This window comes from Dermochelys coriacea, chromosome 15 (genome assembly GCF_009764565.3).
Source record: "Dermochelys coriacea isolate rDerCor1 chromosome 15, rDerCor1.pri.v4, whole genome shotgun sequence".
Lineage (NCBI taxonomy): Eukaryota > Metazoa > Chordata > Testudines > Dermochelyidae > Dermochelys > Dermochelys coriacea.
This window is the reverse complement of record NC_050082.1, coordinates 1,604,026-1,623,729: the sequence shown is the minus strand read 5'-3', so window position 1 is coordinate 1,623,729 and position 19,704 is coordinate 1,604,026. Positions and strand designations below refer to the sequence as shown.

At 45.1% G+C, this 19,704-nt stretch overlaps 1 protein-coding gene across 10 annotated transcripts in view; it reads left to right on the top strand.

Annotated features, from left to right (window-relative positions):
* The window catches only part of NF2 (neurofibromin 2), a 149,317-nt gene that overhangs the window by 72,164 nt on the left and 57,449 nt on the right, over window positions 1-19,704 (top strand). For 4 of the 10 annotated variants that reach the window (XM_038373004.2, XM_043497852.1, XM_038372999.2 and 1 more), the window contains 2 exons: window positions 3,646-3,776; window positions 5,303-5,462. In XM_038373004.2, coding sequence (XP_038228932.1) covers window positions 3,646-3,776; window positions 5,303-5,462 — 291 coding nt within the window. Of the gene's footprint in view, window positions 1-3,645; window positions 3,777-5,302; window positions 5,471-7,778; window positions 9,613-10,165; window positions 10,168-16,913; window positions 17,005-19,704 lie in introns of those variants that run through there. The other 6 variants (XM_038373001.2, XM_038373000.2, XR_006275809.1 and 3 more) reach the window with 5 other exon arrangements.

Below are 19,704 nucleotides of genomic sequence, written 5' to 3'. Positions count from 1 at the left end.
AAAGTACAACCACAATAATTATGGCAAATTATATGAATTTACCAACAATCTGCCAGAAGAGAAGCAGGGCCAATTTACAGCCATATTGATGGAGGGACAATTGGCAGCCAGAAAGGTCTTGCAAGCATCCCTGAACGTTGTTGACACAGTGGCACAAGCAACAGCTACGGGGGTTGTCATGTGTAGGGTTACGGCTACAATCTTCAGGAATTCCAAAAGAGTTGCAAGTGAAAGTAGAAGATCTCCCTTTCGATAGGGAAAAACTGTTTTCCACCAGAACCAATGAGGTCTTGAGTGACTCTCTGCACACTGGGTACTTACACACGTCCCACCAAACGAAAGCGCTACCAACCATACCCACAACATAGAGACACATCATTGCAGAGACCCTATGAGATGAAAAGACAAAGATGGAGACCATCTGTGGCTACCAACAGTCTCATCACAGCCGACAGCAAACAAAACAGTTTTGAAAGATTGGTCCAGGGTCTGAACAACCTCCCCCACCAGACAGCACCACTGACAAATACATCTCGCTTATTTGGCCATCGATTGCGACCGTTCATGGGCAACAATCACCATGGACTGTTGGGTCTTAGAGGTCAAGACTGGCTATTCTATCCCCTTTACCTCTTGCCCACCCTCCTTAGTCCTGTCCCCATCCCTCTTCAGGTACTCTTCTCACGAGCACCTTCTATGACAAGAAGTAAACCATCTTCTACAACTTGGTGCTGTGGAACTAGTACCTCTGCAATAGGGGGAAGGGTTTCTACTCCCACTACTTCTTAACCCACGTCTCTGTGGGTGCTCCACTACCCACTCTCCTCTCCTCTACTTGGGAGTTCGCAGTAAGGACTCTACAGTAAAGAAGGACTTGAGGGGGGTCTAGTCGTACGCGCACTATTCAAGGTGCCAGCAGCGCCGCAAGATGACTACTGTGCACATGTGGTCCTGATGGACACTGCTACCGCAAATCTCCAGTTGACAGCACTGGGATGCACCGACATCTGAAGTGGAGCACCCACAGGGATACGCATCTCGAAGAACCTCGGTTACTATACCAGGTGAGTAACCTTCTCTTAAACCTCCTCAGTTTAGTAATCACAGTTTGCGCTGGGAGTTTCTCACCTTCACTTGTTACAAGTGTAACCTAGGATTACTGCAAATAAGAGAAGTGAGATGGGAAAATATTTTCCCCAGATTTGAAGCTGTTGTACCTGATAGCACTTTGTGTATAATTGGTTTTACTGTTCTTTGCTCCCTATCCATTCTCCTGTGCATATGATCAGTTAGCCTGTTCTTCACCTGCTTAGGTGGCTCTTCCATACAGCAACAGTGAAGAGAGGGAGGAATGTAGTTGTATAAGCACAGAAAGTTGGCATGGGAGCTAAGCAGATGTAATATCTGAAACTACTGTTAAAATCTGTAAAACTTGAAATCTAGTAATTTTTTAACAAAATATTCAAGGGCAAAAAAGAAACCATTATCATCATCTAGTCTGACTTCCTGCATAGGCCAGAAAACTTCATACAGGTAAAGCTGTCCAAAGTGCCTAAGTCCCACTGAAAGTCCATGAGATTCAGGGTCTGTCTACACTGCAGTCAGGAGGTGTGACTGCAGCAAACCTAGACTTACCCAAGCTAGCTTTCAGAGTAGCAGCTGTGTTAGTCTTAATTTGATCTAGCTAGCTTGAATAACAATAGCATTGAAGCCGCGGCAGCAGGGCTGAACAACACTTCCCAGGACACTGGGTATATACCCAAGCAGCTAGCCCATGGTGCCATGGCTTCATTGCTATTGTTGTTCAAGCTAGCTCGATCATGTCTGTGCATGCCGTAGTCACACCTTTGATTGCAGTGGAGACATACTCTTAGGTTGTGCAGAGACTTAGGCACTTTTGTCTATCTTGCCTCTGAGATTCTGGAATTTAGAGTCACAGGTATCCTTTTGAAGAGTCTCACAGCAATATTAACTTGGCTGCACTGCACACAAAAGTAGCAGGATAAGCTGTGTGTTGGAAAAGAAACAGGAGTAGGAAATGGTATTTACGTTGTATGCACAAAGAGGGTAAATTAACGTAGCCCTTGTGCCAGGCCAAACATCTAGCTTCAGCTGCCTTGTTCTCACTGCTTTTGCTTGTACAATATGTTCCCATTTCAGCTCCAGTTCTTCAGGACAAATGAAATGATGTCCCGCTGGTTTGCTCATTACAAGCGAGGGACAAGCTCCTACTGCCTGTGAAGTTTATGCCTATGGCAAGGGAGGGAGGGTTATTGTGCAGAGTAAATCCATTGCTATTCCAACCAGACCTGCTGCTGCCAGCCTTGGACTAGCTATAACAGTCCTTGGATTATCTTAATCTAGGGAGCAAGGGAGGGAGACCAAGCACAGCATTCTAGTCTGTGAAATCCGCAGACAGTTCCTGCCCTCTGTCCCAGAGTCAATACACACAAAGCATGGCCTTATTCTTGACAGTTATTGTCAAACCTCCCACCAGTCTGTAGTCCTTTATAACACCTTTTGCTATGATCCCCCAAGACACACACAGTTGGGGCAGGTCAGCCTTTGGCTAGGAGACCTTAAAGGAATAGTGTGTGCAGGAATTAGTGTTGGTGATTTTAGTACATGGCGCTCTTTCCTTTGAGTCAATAATGTGCCGGTTCCTCAGCATAATACTAGAGGACGCTGTGTGAGATGAGGTGCCATCTCCAGATGAAGCTTAAAACGGATGTTCTGACCAATCGTGACAATTGAATATACCATGGAACTTTGCAAGGGTCAGGATGTGTTGTGTCTGAGGTCCTGACCGGTTTCTGATTTGAGTAATTCCAATCTGCCACCCTTTTCTCTGCACTTCCAATTGATTCTTCTGTCATAGAGGGTTTTGTACTAGCACCCTTTGCTTCCTGTCCTTAACTGGTAAGCAGTTTTACTGTTAAATAGCTGCTGAGTTTCACCCCAGAGGCAGCTGCCTTCCAACAGTCTTTAGTGATCCTTGTATATATATATATTAAATAAAAATAATACCTAGCTTTTATATAGTGCTCTTCTTCAATAGATCTCAAAGGTCAGTATTATTAACCCCATTTTACAGATGGGGAAACGGAGGCATGGAGAGGCAAAGTGACTTGCCCAGGGTCACTCAGCAGGCCAATGGCAGAGCTGGGAATAGAACCCAGGTCTGTTGAGTCCCAGTTCAGTTCTCTATGCACTGGGCCATACTGTCTCTCCTAAAGCACTTAGTGTTAGAAATCCTTCAGCATGAAAGGCACTATGTTTAATGTAAGTAGTTATCTTTTATTTCCACTGTGGCATATGCTAGGTTCTTCCGATGGTTTTGATAATGAAGGTATGACTCACATTGTCCCAGCAATACTCTGACCTCTGTACACAGTAAATGAGATACTTTCTTAATCAATGTCGTTGGAGGCAGCATAACATCCTTCAAAAGGCATGCAGTGAATTAGCACATAGCCAGCATTGTCCATGCAATCAGCGAGCCAGCTCTTCATTAAAGCACAGTTAAGTAGCTTCTTGTATTCTAGGGTCAGCCATTGTCTTGTCTTTTTAGCTTTCTGCTACAGAACACTTCCAGATAGCAGTGGTTGTGTGTCCAAAGATGATTAATCTGTGCTTTCTCTTTAGCAGCCCATGAACTCGGGTATGACAGCGCTGCCTGCCGACCTGCCAAGTTTCAACCTCATCAGTGAGAGCCTCTCCTTTGACTTCAAGGATACAGACATGAAGAGACTTTCCATGGAAATAGAGAAAGAGAAGTATGTAGCTTGCTTCCACAGTCTGTGTGCACAAGTCAGAATAGTTCCTTGTGTAGCACAACTGAAAATGAATGTTGTTACGCCTGATGAATTTGGCTTGTTGTTCTAAAATGATAGATCTGAGTTTGGTGGCAATGTGAGGCAAAATGGGAAGGCCTCTACATTTCAATCTGCTGGAGCAGACCAACAGAGTCCCTGCCAGGCATGTGGTGTACTTGTTAAGAAACTTAGTCTCCTGTCCTCCAGGATGGGTTCTCTATGTTGCCCTGGTGGAATCCTGATTCATTGAGACCAAGAGCTTAGCAGGATTCAAAACAGGTTTGAACAATGAGACCTATTCAGTTACCATGTTAAGAAACAGACGGGATATACACTCATCTGCTGTGGACATGAGCTAGCCACTAACCTCTTGGGATTTGAATGAAATTTTCCCTATCGTCGGGTTAGACCATAACTATCCATTCTGGGGTTTCTTGAACCTTATTCTTAATTATCTGGTGCTGACCGCTGTTGGGTTGAGATGGTCAACTAAGTGGACCACACTCTGATACGGTATGGTAGTTCTTATGTTTTTACTGTATATGGGAAACTTGAGATGCAGAAAGGTTAAATGACTTGTCCAAGGCCACAAAGGAGAGGATTAGAGCTGGGATAAGATCTCAGGAGTTTCCAATTCCCAGTCCAGTGCTTAAATCACTAGATCACATCATCCCTCTCTAACCACACAGCTCAAATGATAAGGACAAAAATATTGTATCTGTGTTGATCCACTCTAGGAATGTCTGCATTCTTCAGGTGCTTGGGTGCAGTTCATAACAGGGCCTCACACTTAGCAAAGCAACCTGGGATGTGCTGGTATTTTGCAATCTTTGCATGCTTTGCCATGTGTTATTGCTTGGGTCTCGGTACTGAGTCACAGTCTTGGTTGCCTATAGTGTGCTAGGCAATGTGTTATGGGAGACAATTAAGGTCAAGAGTGACTAACCATTTTAGGTGCATCAGTTTTTGGGGTGCTTGACACCTTAAGGGGACCTATATTTGAGACAGTGCTGAGCCTCCACCCTCTAAAAATCAGGACCCTTTAAGACATTTTAAGGCACCCAAAATCCCTAGTCACTCTTGGGAAATCTGGCCTATATGAACTGAGAACTTCATACATTTTGGTAGACGGGGTTTATAAATACACTGTAGCATAGAACAGCATTGTTCAAACCAGTAGCTCTCATTGGAATTGCAGAGGACTAACCAGCATCATGCTGCAGCTACTAGCAGAGATGTGGAGGTGTATAAACATCATCTGGCCATGCTAGACTGGCTATTTTTTCATACCTACATGACATAGTTTTGCTCTTGAATTGGCTATCTGGCATCTATTTTTAATAATGAAGTGTAGTTCACTCAGTGTAGTTCACTGTACAGCATAAACTAGTGTAATCAGTTTCATGCTCTGGGCATGATGAAATTAAAAGCCTCTATCAGTTGTCATGGAACCACGTAACCACAAGGCTGTGTATTGTGTGTGCCAGAGTGGAGTACATGGAGAAGAGCAAGCACCTGCAGGAGCAACTGAACGAGTTGAAAACAGAGATTGAGGCGCTGAAACTGAAGGAGAGGGAGACAGCGCTGGATATACTGCACAACGAGAATGCTGACCGAGGCAACAGCAAACACAACACTATTAAAAAGGTACCCAGGTTCCTACCTTGCTCCTGATGAAATCTTCCTATTTTTTTAAACAGAGCTTAGACTTTGCTCAAGGAGTCAATAATAATATTTTGATTTAGGTGCTTGTCCATGAATGCTTAATCCAGACCACGATTTAGGGAGACTCTGTGCAAGAATTCTAGGTAGCTCAGACTGTGTGTGTGTGTTACGGCTTGTCTTCACTATGAGGGTAAGTCAACCTAAGTTACGCTACTCCAGTTACGTGAATAACCGTAGCTGGAGTCGAAATAGCTTAGGTCGACTTATCCGGTGTTGTCACTGCGCTGCATTGATGGGAAATGGTCTCTGGTCAACATACCTTACTCTTCACAGAGAGCTGTACCGGAGAGGGCTCTGCCATTGATTTAGTGGGTCTTCACTAGATCCACTAAATCGATCCTTGCTACATCGATTTCAGCAGCATGGATCTTCCCTTAGTGAAGACCAGTCCTTAGTCTGGGAACTAGAGAGCCAGGAAAAACCACAAGGGTTTCTTTTTGTCCAGCAGCTTCAATAAAGCATTTTGTTTATATTCATCACAGCAGACTCCTGTCTATTCCATGCTGTGAGAGACACTACACTATACATTCCTGAGTTATGGATCCTAGGTGGAGAAGCCTAGCCTGGATCTAGGTAGCCAGTAGTCTCAATCCTTCCCATCTCACTTACCATAGAAAAACAAAAGGGGGCAGGTGGGTGTGTCAGGTTGACTGGTCCTAAATCTTGTAAAGCTTTAAAAACTCACAGTAAGATTCTTGAATTGCACCTATTACATGAGGTAATCGTTCATTACCCCTTGTTTCAAGTCACTATCTGGATCCAGGAGCTACCTGTACTTGGCCAAAGGATTTAAAATGACTGTGCCTTACTGGCCTCAGCATTAAGCAAATGAAAAGGTCCCAACAAAACTTACCTCTTTTTTAAAAACTGATCCAGTTTCTTCTGTTGCTGAGAAACTCTGCTACTCAATCCCCCAACGGGAAATTTTAACAAGGGGCTGATTTTATTATTATTTTTATTATAATGGGAAATCTGAGCATAAGGAGTGGCTTCCACCCAGGCTTTCTTACAGTCTCCTTTCTTTTGAAGGGTTTAGAACTCCTAAAATATGTGCCAGAGGCTACAATTTAAAGGGGACAATGCCAATGTTAAAAGTCACACTTTAAAAATTAGATCTTCCCTGTGTTACTAATCCCACCTGAAAGTATTAAAACAAAGCATTTCAAAGTTCTAATTTGCTCTGCCTTTCACCCTGGGAAGTTTGATTTTACTGTCCCAACTGAACAAGGAACAAAGAGTAAAATATTCTAGCAGTTTCACTTCCTAGTTCTCCTGCTCTAGCCCTATGCTGCCTGGGTTTCCATCTGAGAGAGAGAGAGAGAGAGAGATACTTAAATGCTCAAAGGCCGTGTGTTTTTAGAGGCTGAAAGCCTTTTTGTTCATATTAGACTTTGATATAGCTCTCAGTTTACACGCTGGAGAGTCCCCTTTTAAGCTGAAAATGCTAAATCTGACCTCTGTACACAAATCTCAAGAGCTGTTGGCAGAGAGGAGAGAGCGAGCCCCATTTGTCTCAGTCAGGAAGGTGGCTAGGCACTCATAAATCGTGGGCGAATCGTCATTGCAATTGGGACTGTCTACTCAGCTGAAGTAGCTGAAGCTGAACTGTTCACTAGCTGAAGCTTGAGTCTTGTCCTCTCCGCTTATCTTCTGAAGTATTTTCTAAGGGGGCAGCAACAGAGAAGCTCTGGCACCACTAGGTCATGTTGCCCAGTGGATAAAACACTGGACGAGGCCTCCGAAAATTGGGGTTCTGCTCCCAGGGCAGCCACTTCACCCGTGCCTCATTTTCCCCATCTGTAAAATGGGGCTAATGCTATTGACCCGTTTTATAAAGCGCTTTTGAGATCTGCCAACAAACGGCACTACCTAAGAGCTAGGGATTATTGTTATTTATTATCTCAGTCAGTGGAGCAAAGATTTTTAAAAATTGAGTCTGTTAGCAAGAGGAGTTTAAAGTAAATACTCAAACAACTTGTTTCTTGCCATCTGGGCATGAGGAGGGCTTTAATCTTTACCACTGTGACGGAAGGGGAGATTTGAGACACCTGAAATAGGAAAATAATATCAGTAGTTTTTCCCTACTTAACTAATAACCCTCTCACCTCTCCTGGATACTGCTAAACACTCCAGCCTGATGGGCAAACTGTACAGATTGCACAAATGACTTAGCGCTGCTCAAATCACAGAGGAATTTTTGTTTTTTTTGTTTTTGTTCATTTTACTTTGCTGGTTTAGCCTCAAGCCCAAGGCAGAAGACCTATCTGCATTTGAGACTTCAAAGTAGGTTATTCCAAGGTACTCTGTGTGTGGTGATGGGATCGCCGTCTGTAATGCTAACCTGCGCATGAGCTTGCCTGTGAAACATGCTGCTATAGCCAACTGTCAGTGCTGCAGCCCCCAAAGTGCACCATGAGCCTGAGCCACCTCAGCAGTGTGCTTTGCAAGTGCGAGAGTCAGTGCCATGTCCCATCCCACCCTTACGTGGATCAGAAAAGCATGTAATAGACAGCAGGATTGTTCTGTCTCATCTTGTTTGTGGGGTTCACAGCTTTTGTCTATTCACTTCTGTCCAAAGTCCTCTTGGTGGTGTCCTCCTTGATGAAAGCTGAACTGGGACAGTAAGTGGGGAGTGGAATAAATGCGGAATGCCTCGCATGCCTGATCCCACTTCACTGCATGTGGGTGGAAATCTACCAGAGAAATGGATGACCTTTGCAGACTCTGCAGGGTGTTGCAAAGTAAAGTGGAAGTTGCTTCCTCCTTCATTTGCTGCAGATGAAAATTCATGAGTTTTAAAAAAAACAAAAACAACAAAAAAAAAACCAACCTCAACTTAAAAACTTGATGCTGCCACTTGTGCTTCAAAACTGCCCTGTGGAAGCCAAGCCTCTGTCTCGGAGCAGAGCAGCCGGTGAACATAGAGTCAGCATCTCTCAACTGAGAGCTGCTTATTCAAGAGTAGTGTCAAGGGAAACGACTGAAGCCAGCCAGTATCTGGAAGCATCAACCAGGCAGGCGTGCAGCTAAAGCTAGTCCTGTGAGACTAACACAGTTAGAATTGTTTGCCACAATTGGTACCCAGAGACTGGTATTCTCAGTTTTAAGGGCCGCATTCTCGTTCATTGTTTGCAGTCCTGTAGAATCCTGGAAACGGAAAAGACCTTTAAGTCCCATCTTGCCCATCCCCTTGGGAGCACAGTTCTCTATAATCCGTACTCCAGGGCATTATCTAGTCCATTTATAAATGATTCTGGTAATGGTGCTTCCTCTGGGAAACTGTTTTATTGATGGAATGTTAGCTGAACAGCAATACTGCCTCTATCTCTTTCATAGCGATGCCTGCATTTCACAGTGTTAGTACCATGGGGGGTAGCGTGGCCAGACTAGGAGTCTGGACAGGGAACCAATGAATCTTTCTTTATTGCCCTAATCTCTAGGGGCCAAATTCTGCTCTGTAACAGGCACACAACTCCGTTGCAGTCAATGGGATCAGACTCTGACCATTGCAGCCTAAACTAACGCCACCATCTCTCAAATTTTGTCTCTTTCTCATCTTTCATCCTTCTGCTGCAATGCTCTTGACCTACTTCCTCTCCCCGAGTGTACTAATGCCTCCTGCTCAGTTAATGCCATGTCTGTTGTCTACAATATGTGCTTTTCTCTAAAGACTTAGCCTCTTGGGTTAGCCTCGGTCTGTGTCGTCATGTGTGCAGTTTACTGACTTATGTGCCTTTGTCAAGATCCTTTTGATATCTCAAACAGCTTCAAAGGTGGTATCTCTCTTTACCATAGCCAAAGAGAAAGCAGTTGTGTCCTGATCTTCAGACACCAGAGGGCTGCAGTAGGCCCTGTCATAGCATTGAAAGAAGAAACTCTGTGACTGCTTGCCACATTAGTAGCCTCTCTCAAATGCAAGCAGAAAGCCTCTTGGCAAACTTATTTTGAAACGCAGTGTTCTGTAATGTTGTGGGGATCAGGTTGGCCTAACACATGAAAGGCCCTTGTTCAAAACCAGGAAGAGATGCTTCAGTCTTGGGAGACAGTGCAGCCTGCGGATAGAGCACTGGGTTTGGAATCGGGAGACCTGACTTTTTCTGGTTTCAGAGTAGCAGCCGTGTTAGTCTGTATTCACAAAAAAGAACAGGAGGACTTGTGGCACCTTAGAGACTAACAAATTTATTTGACCATAAGCTTTTGTGAGCTACAGCTCACTTCATCGGATGCATCTCCTCACTGTATTTTCCACCGAATGCATCCGATGAAGTGAGCTGTAGCTCATGAAAGCTTATGCTCAGATAAATTTGTTAGTCTCTAAAGTGCCACAAGTACTCCTTTTCTTTTTTTCTGACTTTTTCTGGCTTTGCTGCTCTGTGCTTCAGTTTCCCCATCTGTAAAATGGGGATAATGGTTCTTTTCAGAGTGATTAGAGTTGTATGGATGTGTAAGAGCTAAGTATTATTTGGAATTTGATTTTATCATTGTATTTTAGTTTGTTTCCTATTTAATGATACACTATTACTAAAACTGGGGGAAAAGAAAGATGCCCAGAATTCACCTTTCTGGACGTTCAGTTTTGAGTCATTTTTCCTTCCCTGCCATATTTTATTTTTCAAATTGATCAGTGGTGTTGCAGGATCTATTTCTGAATCAAAGATGTTTGCTCTGTGCAAAAAGTAGCAGCAGTCAGTGTAGGCAAAAATATTAGTGCTTCTTTTAGTAAACAAATAATCTGCAACTCCAGTCTTGCATGTGTGAGTGGCATCTATAGGCTGAGTGTGTGGAGAGTATTCTGTTCAGTTAGAGCTTACCCATAGGGATGATGTGATACAGGTTAAAGTGTTAGCTATAGACCATTCAGTACTGGATCTTGGATCTGCATTGTTAATGGAGTGGTTTGGATGCTTATTTGAGCTGTCCAGATCTCTTGCATTTACACAGCTGGGCTGTGAATCGTTCAGTCAAGATTTTGTATAAGCAATCTGCTCCTTGCTGAACTGCAGGTGCCCTAAGAAAAGCCATTCTCATTGTATTTTGGCATTTCCTGCCCTCAGGATCAAAGAGGCCAAAAAAATGAAACGAAAGTGTGTAAAGTGGCATTGAATGACTTCATTCCGATTTTGTCGCCCCTCTGAAAGGTTTGGGTCAAGTGTTCAGGTGGGGCGGGATGAACATTTGTGTTGGACCCTGCTGTCCCATCCCTTAATCTGCAGTTATTTTTAAGACACTCAGTGTCATCTTTTAATTTGAGCAAAATCCAGTTGTGGGCACAACACTGGGATAAAATGAAGCACTGACAACTCTTGAAAGAAATAATCCATTAACTGTAAGAAATTCTGGTTCTGGAAGGAGCCCCTTCTGTAATTAAACCTGATTCACAGCAAATGTTATTTTTGTGACCTCTGGGTTTTTGTTTCCTGTCTTTGAAGATGCCTGCTCAATTTTTCATGTTTAATTATGTGGTTAACGTGCTAATCCCTTTTTATGAGCTCTGTGGGCACAGCACAGGTAACTCATCTGGAAACTGATTTCCTTCCCATGTAGCTTGTTCTCTCTGATGCCGACTGGCTCTACTAACTCCAGCGGGCTCAGCTTCAGGAGGGTTTGCTTCTTAGACTGCTGTAGAATATAAAACTCAAAGCATTTTCTCTTCTCCACACTCTTTGACTTAAGGGGCCCCTCTCAGGACATGTAACAAAGCTCTGCTTAATGTCAACAGGATTTAACAGAATTTGTTGAGGTATTGGTTTTTTTCCCCACTTCCTTTTCTCTTGCCTTGATTTCTCTACAGGGGGTCATTGTGATAGGTGAAGTACCCAGTCTGGGAGCAAGGCACTGTATGTTCCTAGAGCAGTTGTCTTGTTTTAGTCCATGATCTGGTAGTCTGCAAATGGGAATCTCTTTTCATGCAGTTGCCATGTCTTCCAGTGCCCAGGGTTTCCATTCAATGATTGAAACAAGGTGTAAGTCAAGATGCATTCTCCGATGGGATCCTCAGGTGAAACTTGGAGATCCCTTGGTACTCTGAGGAGAGGGGAAGGGATGTAATTCCTTTTGGCCAGGTTGACATTCCTTTGCTCGGTAAAAGCCGAGCCTGATGTTCATGGCGCTGTGTAAGCTATTGCTCACTATGTAATGATTGTTTTGTACCAGCCCAGTCAACAGCTGATTCATTCCTTTTTAGAGAAGCTCTGAAAGTGGAAGTAAATATATAAAATTTGTCTTCTATTTGTGAAGAGCCCTCTCTGTGTTGTCAGCTGGAGTTTTGGTAGCCCACTTCAATCGTCAATTATTTACCATCAATAGGCTGGCCTTGCTTACTTTGTGTCTTTGGGCTGGGGATGGTAGCCCTGCTGCATAGCTCCAAGTATAGCATGTTTAGCTAGTTTGGATATCTGGAAGCTGACTGGATATCGAGCAATGGAAGGAGTAAGTCAGGTTCAGAATCAGGAGTCAAACTTACAGACTCAACTTACTTTTGTGTAATCCTCTTGACATTCCCCTGCCACAGCCCTCATGTTGACACTGGTAATGTGCATGTTAACAATGCAGTCTCATGGGGCAGTGCACCCTGGCACCTACAAACACACATTCTGGCAGCAAAAAGAGGAGCGTGTGACTGACTGCAGGGTAACATCCCTGTACGAGCAATCCCTACTTCACAGTACCATCTCCCTGAGAACTAAAAGGCAGGTAAGGTGCAAGCCCAGCAAGTCAAAGGAGTACAGCTCTGAGTGCTCAGTGGCTTTGAAAATCAGGCCTGTAGAGCATATCTAGTGGTCCCATAGGGCCATATCCTCACTAACCTTTTCTTTCCCATCACGGCTACCTGATGCAACTTCATTGGTATCAGTATTTGTGTAGACAAGGCAGCCATGTTCTCTAGACTTCCTCTGAGCCAGAGAGTGAAACTGACTAGAAACATAAAGGAAACTGACTAGCTTTTTTTTTTTTTCCTTGTTCACACTGGATGAAATGCAACAAGTAAAAATTAGGGCTGTCATCTTGCCAGCATTTGGAGGGTATCACCTGCAAATTGACTTTCATCTGCCCCCATTCAACACATTTCTCACCTGAGTTGGGAGGACAAGGAAGACTCTGGCCCCCAACCTGAGAGGAGTAAAGGTGGTGTGGGAGCAATAGAAATAGAGAGATCACCAAGGGGAGTAGAAAATGGGGGTGGAGGAGAGGAAAAATGATGGGAGTCTTTCTTTAAAATAGAGAGGGACAATTAAAGCATCCAGCTAGAAGTGGAGACTAAGGCAGATGTGGGAATGGGATGGGAAGCAAGAGGGAGAGAGTGAGTGTTTGTTTTGAATTTGATTTAATAGACACTAGCTCTACCAACAATCTGAAGATGTGCCATGCCACGCTTCGACTGGGGTGCTTGGGGGTAAGACCTGCCTCTCTTGGGGGGTATAGGTCACTCGCCCCTTGAGGCTGGCAGAGATGCAGCATAAACAATTAAATCATAGAAGATTAGGATTGGAAGAGGCCTCAGGAGGTCATCTAGTCCAACCCCCTGCTCAAAGCAGAACCAACACCAACTGTGAGAAGTGGGTTTTTTTTACCCACGAAAGCTTATGCCCAAATAAATCTGTTAGTCTGTAAGGTGCCACCGGATTCCTCGTTGTTGTTTTTACCAACTATGAGAATTCTCTGTTGCAGTCATCGAGGTGATGCTTGTATCACAGGTAAGGAAATTGCTATTTAAAATCAGGCTGTTAATATGAGCATCCCATAAAGAAGAAGCCTCCTCTGTCCCCTCTTTTGTACCCCTGAGCGAAAAGGGAATGTTTATCACGTATGTCCAGGCTTTTATTTTTTCCCCTGAGCTTCTTGATGGTTTTGCAGCATCCTTGTGCTGTAAACAGACTCCATGCCTGGAGGATCGAGCTCCTGCCCTAAAAGATTAGCATTTTATTCCCAGTACCTCTTCCCCTCCTCCTTTCAACCCTTAATCTCCAGAACATTGGGGAGGGTGTGTAAATGGATTTGGTGGTCTCATTTCAATGCCACATGATTTTGCTGTGCCAGCAGAAGTTCTGAACGTGGAATTATTGGGTTAGCTGCTGTAAAATGGGTTTGGATGTGAGGGACTTATTGTTTGCTTTAAAATCAAATAAAAAAATCTGGAACTCCTGGGTAAAGGCAGATGCTCTGCAAAGCCCCAGCAAAGAGAGACAGGGAATGAATCTCCATGTTCTCTTTTCCTTATCTTGATGCATTTTAGCACTAGCTGCCTAATTGCCCTCTGTTTCTCCCTCTACATTTTCTTTGATGGCTCTAGTAGTACATTGTGGAGTCCATCTCTCCTCCCCTTCCTGCAAGAAGGAGATTATCATAATACTGCCTTGTAAATCAATTTTCTGTCTGCACTGACGAAAATGTAATTTGCTCTTAATCACTCGGCTTTGGCTGCACAATCTTATGTTACACATAGACAATTATTTATTCTTGCATCACTGTGGGGAAATGGAATCGTTGTATGGAATGCTTTAGGAGGACAGCAGGGAGAGCTTGCAGTTGATCCAGGGCCAGGCTTTCCAGGCAGGAGGTGCTGGAGTTGTTGCTAACAGCTAAACTAGTACCAGCCAGGAGGCACTGGGGGGCAGTGATGGGGCACCTTTCAGTTTTAGTTGCCGGACTTAGGGGTGCTACAGGGAATGATGTAAAAATAGCGGCAGCTGTCAGCTGTTCCCGTCCCAGCCTCTGGTTATGGGCAGCAGTGTAGGAACACTGGCCATAGGGAGTCCTGCAGTCTCCTACTTTTATATAACCATGGTGCAGGGCAGGTAAGAGTGAAACTGGTGGTTCCCAGAATAGGGAGTGGGATTTCCCAGATACCTGGTGCCTGTCTCTTTTGCAGCAGAAATAAAATGAAAACAAGCTTGGTTCAAGGAATCCCACTGCACCTCCCACTTACATAAGTCCTCTGGCCACCTAGCAGTGATCAGTATGATGAGTCAGGCTTGTTTCCTGTCTGCAGAAGCTGAGGACAGAGATTTCATTGGCTCTGACCTTCTTTTTACTTGAGTGGATGTGTCGGGCTTTGTCATGCCACATGCAGTCTGGATGCAATTGCTATGTGTGACCCCAGAGTGAGTGTGCAGCTCTCTGGGCAGCCTGCAGCACTATGGCTGTCCAAAAGCAATAGGCAGGCTGAGTGGCGAAACGCTGCCTGAGATCAGAGCTTCCCTGAGCTTATTCACCTGAGCATTTCTTGTTGATGCCAGAGGTGGGGGAGGGGAGTCAACCAAAAGCAGCCCTTCTGGAATTTCTCTACAGCAGAAGGATGGTAATAAATATATTTACAAGCTCTTTAAAAAGTTTTCTGTTCAGGAGCAGGATGTCTTCAGTGACAGAAAGTAACAGTCTGCTCAGTCAAGTGCAAACTTAAATTCCTTCTGTGTTATTCACACGACAGATTTTAATCAGATGTGAGAGGGCAGCTGGATGAGAGATCTGGGTTAGCCCCAGGGTCTGGTGGAAGCTACTCCCAATTTGTGAGAGCCTGCTGATGGATGTCAAGAGTTGTCCCCACACTTAGAGTAATGGGGTGGAACAACTTGCACTGCTGTCTGGAATCCTGGAGTGGAATTGCAGCCAGGGCCTTTAGCAGGCTAACAGGATGGTGAACCCTCACTGCCTGGAATAACCCACCTACCATTAGCATGAGGCCCTCTAGGTTACATCAGCTAGGAGGATAAGTCTGAGGCTTCTCAACTCTCCTGCATGTGGGCATAAGATGGGGTCAAGAAAGAATTTTTCTCCATGGAATTCTGGGAAGGTTTATGGCTTTCTCAGAACACCCAGCATTAACCATTGACCCAAACAGTGCCTCACTGGTCTGTTCTGGTACAGCCAATTCAATGTACGTATGGGATTTCTGGCCACATTCGACTCTGTTATACTGGTGCAAGTTCCACAGAAATCAGTTGGGCCACTCGAATGTAACAGGACAAAACTTGGCCCGCATTGCTCAGTGCTGTACTCTGACGTATGCCCTGTATCTCCTGGCCATTGTGGCCATTATTCTAGATTCTGCAGTAGCTGACCCAACCTAGGAGGTTACAGGACACCTGCATTCTGTTTTCAGCTCTCTCCTTGGCTCACTTTGTGAACTTGAGCAAGTCACCTCATCGGTTTGTGCCTCAGTTTCATTATATATTAAATGGGGAGAGCAATGCAGATCTGCTCAGGAAAAGTGATGTGTGATCTACAGATCAAAAGCACTAATCAAGCACTGAGTGGTGTTAGTGCCTAGAAGGATATAACAGAGCTATATTTCATTTTTCTCCTTGCACCTATGTAGGATCTGCTCATTGCTGTGCTTTCCTATGCCCTGTCCAGATTTGCAGCAGCATTTACCCAGACTTGTGCAGCCTTCAGCACTGAGGCTGCTGCAAAAAGAGTGATTGTTTTGGTTTAAGGTGTTACTAAAACGCAGAGTGGGGAGGGAATTGATGGAAAAGCCCACATACATCAGAAGGTATCAACAACAGTGGAGAGTTGAATCAAAGTAGGTCAGAATCTCCCTCTTAAACCTGAGAGAAATATTATCTATTTCCCTTCACCTTAAGTGAGTGTTCTTAACTGGCCATTTTCACCGTAGTGTCTGAGCACTGAGTTCATGGTGGTCTCTCTTGAGTAGCACTTCTCAGTCACAATCATCTGCCTGTAGGCCAGGGTTTCCTTGTGTGTCTCGATCCAACTAAGGGTTTCCAATATTTCCTCTGTAATTGAGCAGGTGCCTTGATGGCAGCACCAACCAAAGGATTTGCTAGTGAGTGGGGGATTGGAAGCTCATGGGAAATTTTACCCCCAGGCCATTCCTGTTCTCCCAGTGGTTGCAGAGCCTAATGGGAAGGGATTATGAATTGCTTCAAGCTAAGTTAAGCCTTGCCCATTTGCTAGACCAAGATGCTCAGAGGCAGTGGCACATCTTCTCTTGCTCACGCTCAGCTGAGGGGGAAAACCAGCAAACCATAGTGAATGATTGTCTGATCAGGGCATGATAGGAGGAGAGAGAGGCTCCTCTCTTTGGAGCAGGGAGCTACTTCTACAAAAATAAATATATCAGATGGACTCTGCAGATATACAAGACATCTAGTTTTGACTAACCCTTCTGCAACTTCCCAGTGGAGAGTGTTTACCTGAAATAATTTCCCTGCTTTTTCTTACTGCTCAGCTGACCTCTCTCTTCCTCACCCCCGTTCACTGCCAGAAGAATTTGGACTAGAATGATTCAGAGGGAGTATTATGGCAGCAGAGGCTTTGCTCCAAGGGAAGGAAGAACCCAGTGAACTAAACTTGCATTAGGGGGGTTATATTTGCTTTTGCAAGCTGATCCCTCTTGTTTTGATATTGCAGTCTAGCCATAATTGAGCATATGTCTGTGAAGGTTGTCCACTGCTCTAAACATTTCTTCATGGGAGGTCCAGGCCAGATTGGCCTAGAGCAGGTATTCTGCTGTCCTCCTGCTTCTCCCAGTGCCCAGCATTACCCTTAACCCTCTTTTATTGTAATGATTGGTAACAGCACTAAGTGATTGCAAGAGACCAGGTTTAGTTCTTGCTGGATCTCAGGGAGAATGTTTCGCCTGTAGAGCTGTCTGCCTTTTCCTCTTCCTGCCTCATGCAAATTAATTACAACATTTGATCTTGCAGGTATCCTTGGGGAGGGCCAGGGCTTTGCAAGGGAAGTGGCTTGCCAGTGGAATGAGTCTTTCTTCTCTTTAGTGTGTGGATGGGACCAGCTGTCCCTGAGACAATTCTTAACCAAGGAACTGACTGTCGCCTGGAAGAGGAGGAGTTGGCTATTTGAGCATGCCCTGGCCCTGGGTGGTGTTGGAAATGTTCCAGCAGAGGATGTTAAGCCCCTGCAGTCATCTCCCCTGCAATACAGGTTTTCTGAATGGAATTGGAGATGTCAGGAATTATTGAGCAAGGGACTAGGGCAGGCATGGAGAGGAAGGGAGGGTGGTGTTTAAACGGTATTGTATGGTGATTTGGATCTAAGATCCCTGTCTCAGCAAAATGTCAGTCCCAGGCACATCGGTAAATCCATCTGAGTTTAAACCACCTCTGTTGAGCATTGGGTTCTGTCAGCTGCTTTGGTCCCTCCCCAACTCATTTACTAATTCAGCTGCTGTTTAGAAGGTGGCCATTGTCCTACGGCACTTTTTTCTGTGACTGTATTTAAGTATAGTGACTTCCTTATGGGGCCCTAGTGTTTCCTTTATCTTCCTGCTCAGGGTCTTGTTTCCAAAGAAGACTGAGTGGTGGTTCTTGCCAGGGCTATTATTTTATAAATACTCTCTATGGCAGCATAAATAATCTGCTGCTGCTTCCCAGACACAGATGAGACACATTCCCTGCCCTGCAAAGGAGAAAGTGCCCTCTGAGGTGCTGCATGTCCTCTACTCCTTCTGTCTTCAGTAGGAGTCAAGGATGCTCAGCTCGTTGCAGGATCCGGCCCTAAATAAGAGCAGGCAGCTCTCAGGTGAGGGATTTGTTGAGGAGAAAGGTGTGTCTGGGTTTGAAGAAGGGGCCTGCCAGCTGAGACAGATGTGGCTCACAGCTATAGTAAGCAGTTACAAGTGGGCTGACATTCAGAAGGGCTTGAGACCTGAAGTTTCAGTAGGAGGTAGAAGAGCTCTGCCCCTCTTGGATCTGTGCATTGCAGAAGTGGTGGAGAGGGAGTACTTGACAGTCTGCACCTGAACACCCATTCCTCTAGTTTTGGAGTAGCAGGACTGAACTGCACTAAACTCCTTGCTTGGGATCAGCAAATAGTACGTAGTATTGGATTCTTCTCAGCATAGCCAGTTGGACCCTGGCTTTGGGAGCACCATTATCAAGAGGAGAATGCACTAAACTGTCCCCACACAACGCAAAAAACCCAGCATGGGTGGCAGCAGGCTCAAACACTGGCACCATGTGTCAGTTTGCCTGGCCTGCCGCCTTCTGAGCTCCCTGTAGACCTTCACACCAGTCACACATTCAGCTGGCTGCCTGCTGTTCCTGCCTGTCACGTTTAGTGAATGTGGAGCATTCCCACCAGACTTTCAGCAGAGAGCCTCCAAGTTCCCCTGTAAACATGGAGAATGGTTCAAACAGCGGTGGATTTTAATTGTTCAACCCCACCCGAGCATGCCATGGCTTGCAGCGAGGCAGCTCCTTGGCCAGGGCTTTCAGCACTCGGTGATCCAGGCTTGTAAACTATCTGAAGCCTACTGAGCATACAGGGAGCTGCTCCTGCTCCTGTTCACTCAATGCAAAACCCCTAGTGGCTTCATTGGAAGCAGGATCTGACCCATCGCAGGGCCCCATTTTCTCCATGATATAACAAACCTAAGTGCTGCAGCAATGTTAATTACATGAATTATGTTAATTTATTCTGTTGCCATGCAGCACCCTTCTCTTCAGATGAGTTGTCAAAAAACAGAGTGCACCTATCGGTATCTACTAGGTCTGCCGCTCCTCCCAGCCTGCTGCTCGCCTCCTGCATTGCCTACCCAAGTATCACTGCTGGAGATCCCCTGCCACATTTTTATATGGGTCTCCCACAGTATTCTTGCCAGCAAGTTAAAAAAGTATGGATTGGATGAATGGACTATAAGGTGGATAGAAAGCTGGCTAGATTGTGGGGTTAACGGGTAGTGATCCACGGCTCAATGTCTAGTTGGCAGCCGGTATCAAGCGGAGTGCCCCAGGGATTGGTCCTGGGGCCGGTTTTGTTCAACATCTTTATCAATGATCTGGATGATAGGGTTAATTGCACCCTGAGCAAGTTTGCAGATGACACTAAGCTGGGGGGAGAGGTAGATATGCTGGAGGGTAGGGATAGGGTCCAGAGGGAACTGGGGTTATTTAGTCTGTAGAAGAGAAGAGCAAGGGGGGATTTGATAGCAGCCTTCAACTACTGGAAGGGGGATTCCAAAGAGGATGGAGCTTGGCCGTTATCAGTGGTGACAGATGCAGAATAAGGAGCAATGGTCTCAGGTTGCAGTGGAGGAGTCTAGGTTGGATATTAGGAAACACTATTTCACCAGGAGGGTGGTGAAGCACTGGAATGGGTTACATAGGGAGGTGGTGGAATCTCCATCCTTAGAGGTTTTTAAGGTCAGGCTTGACAAAACCCTGGCTGGGATGATTTAGTT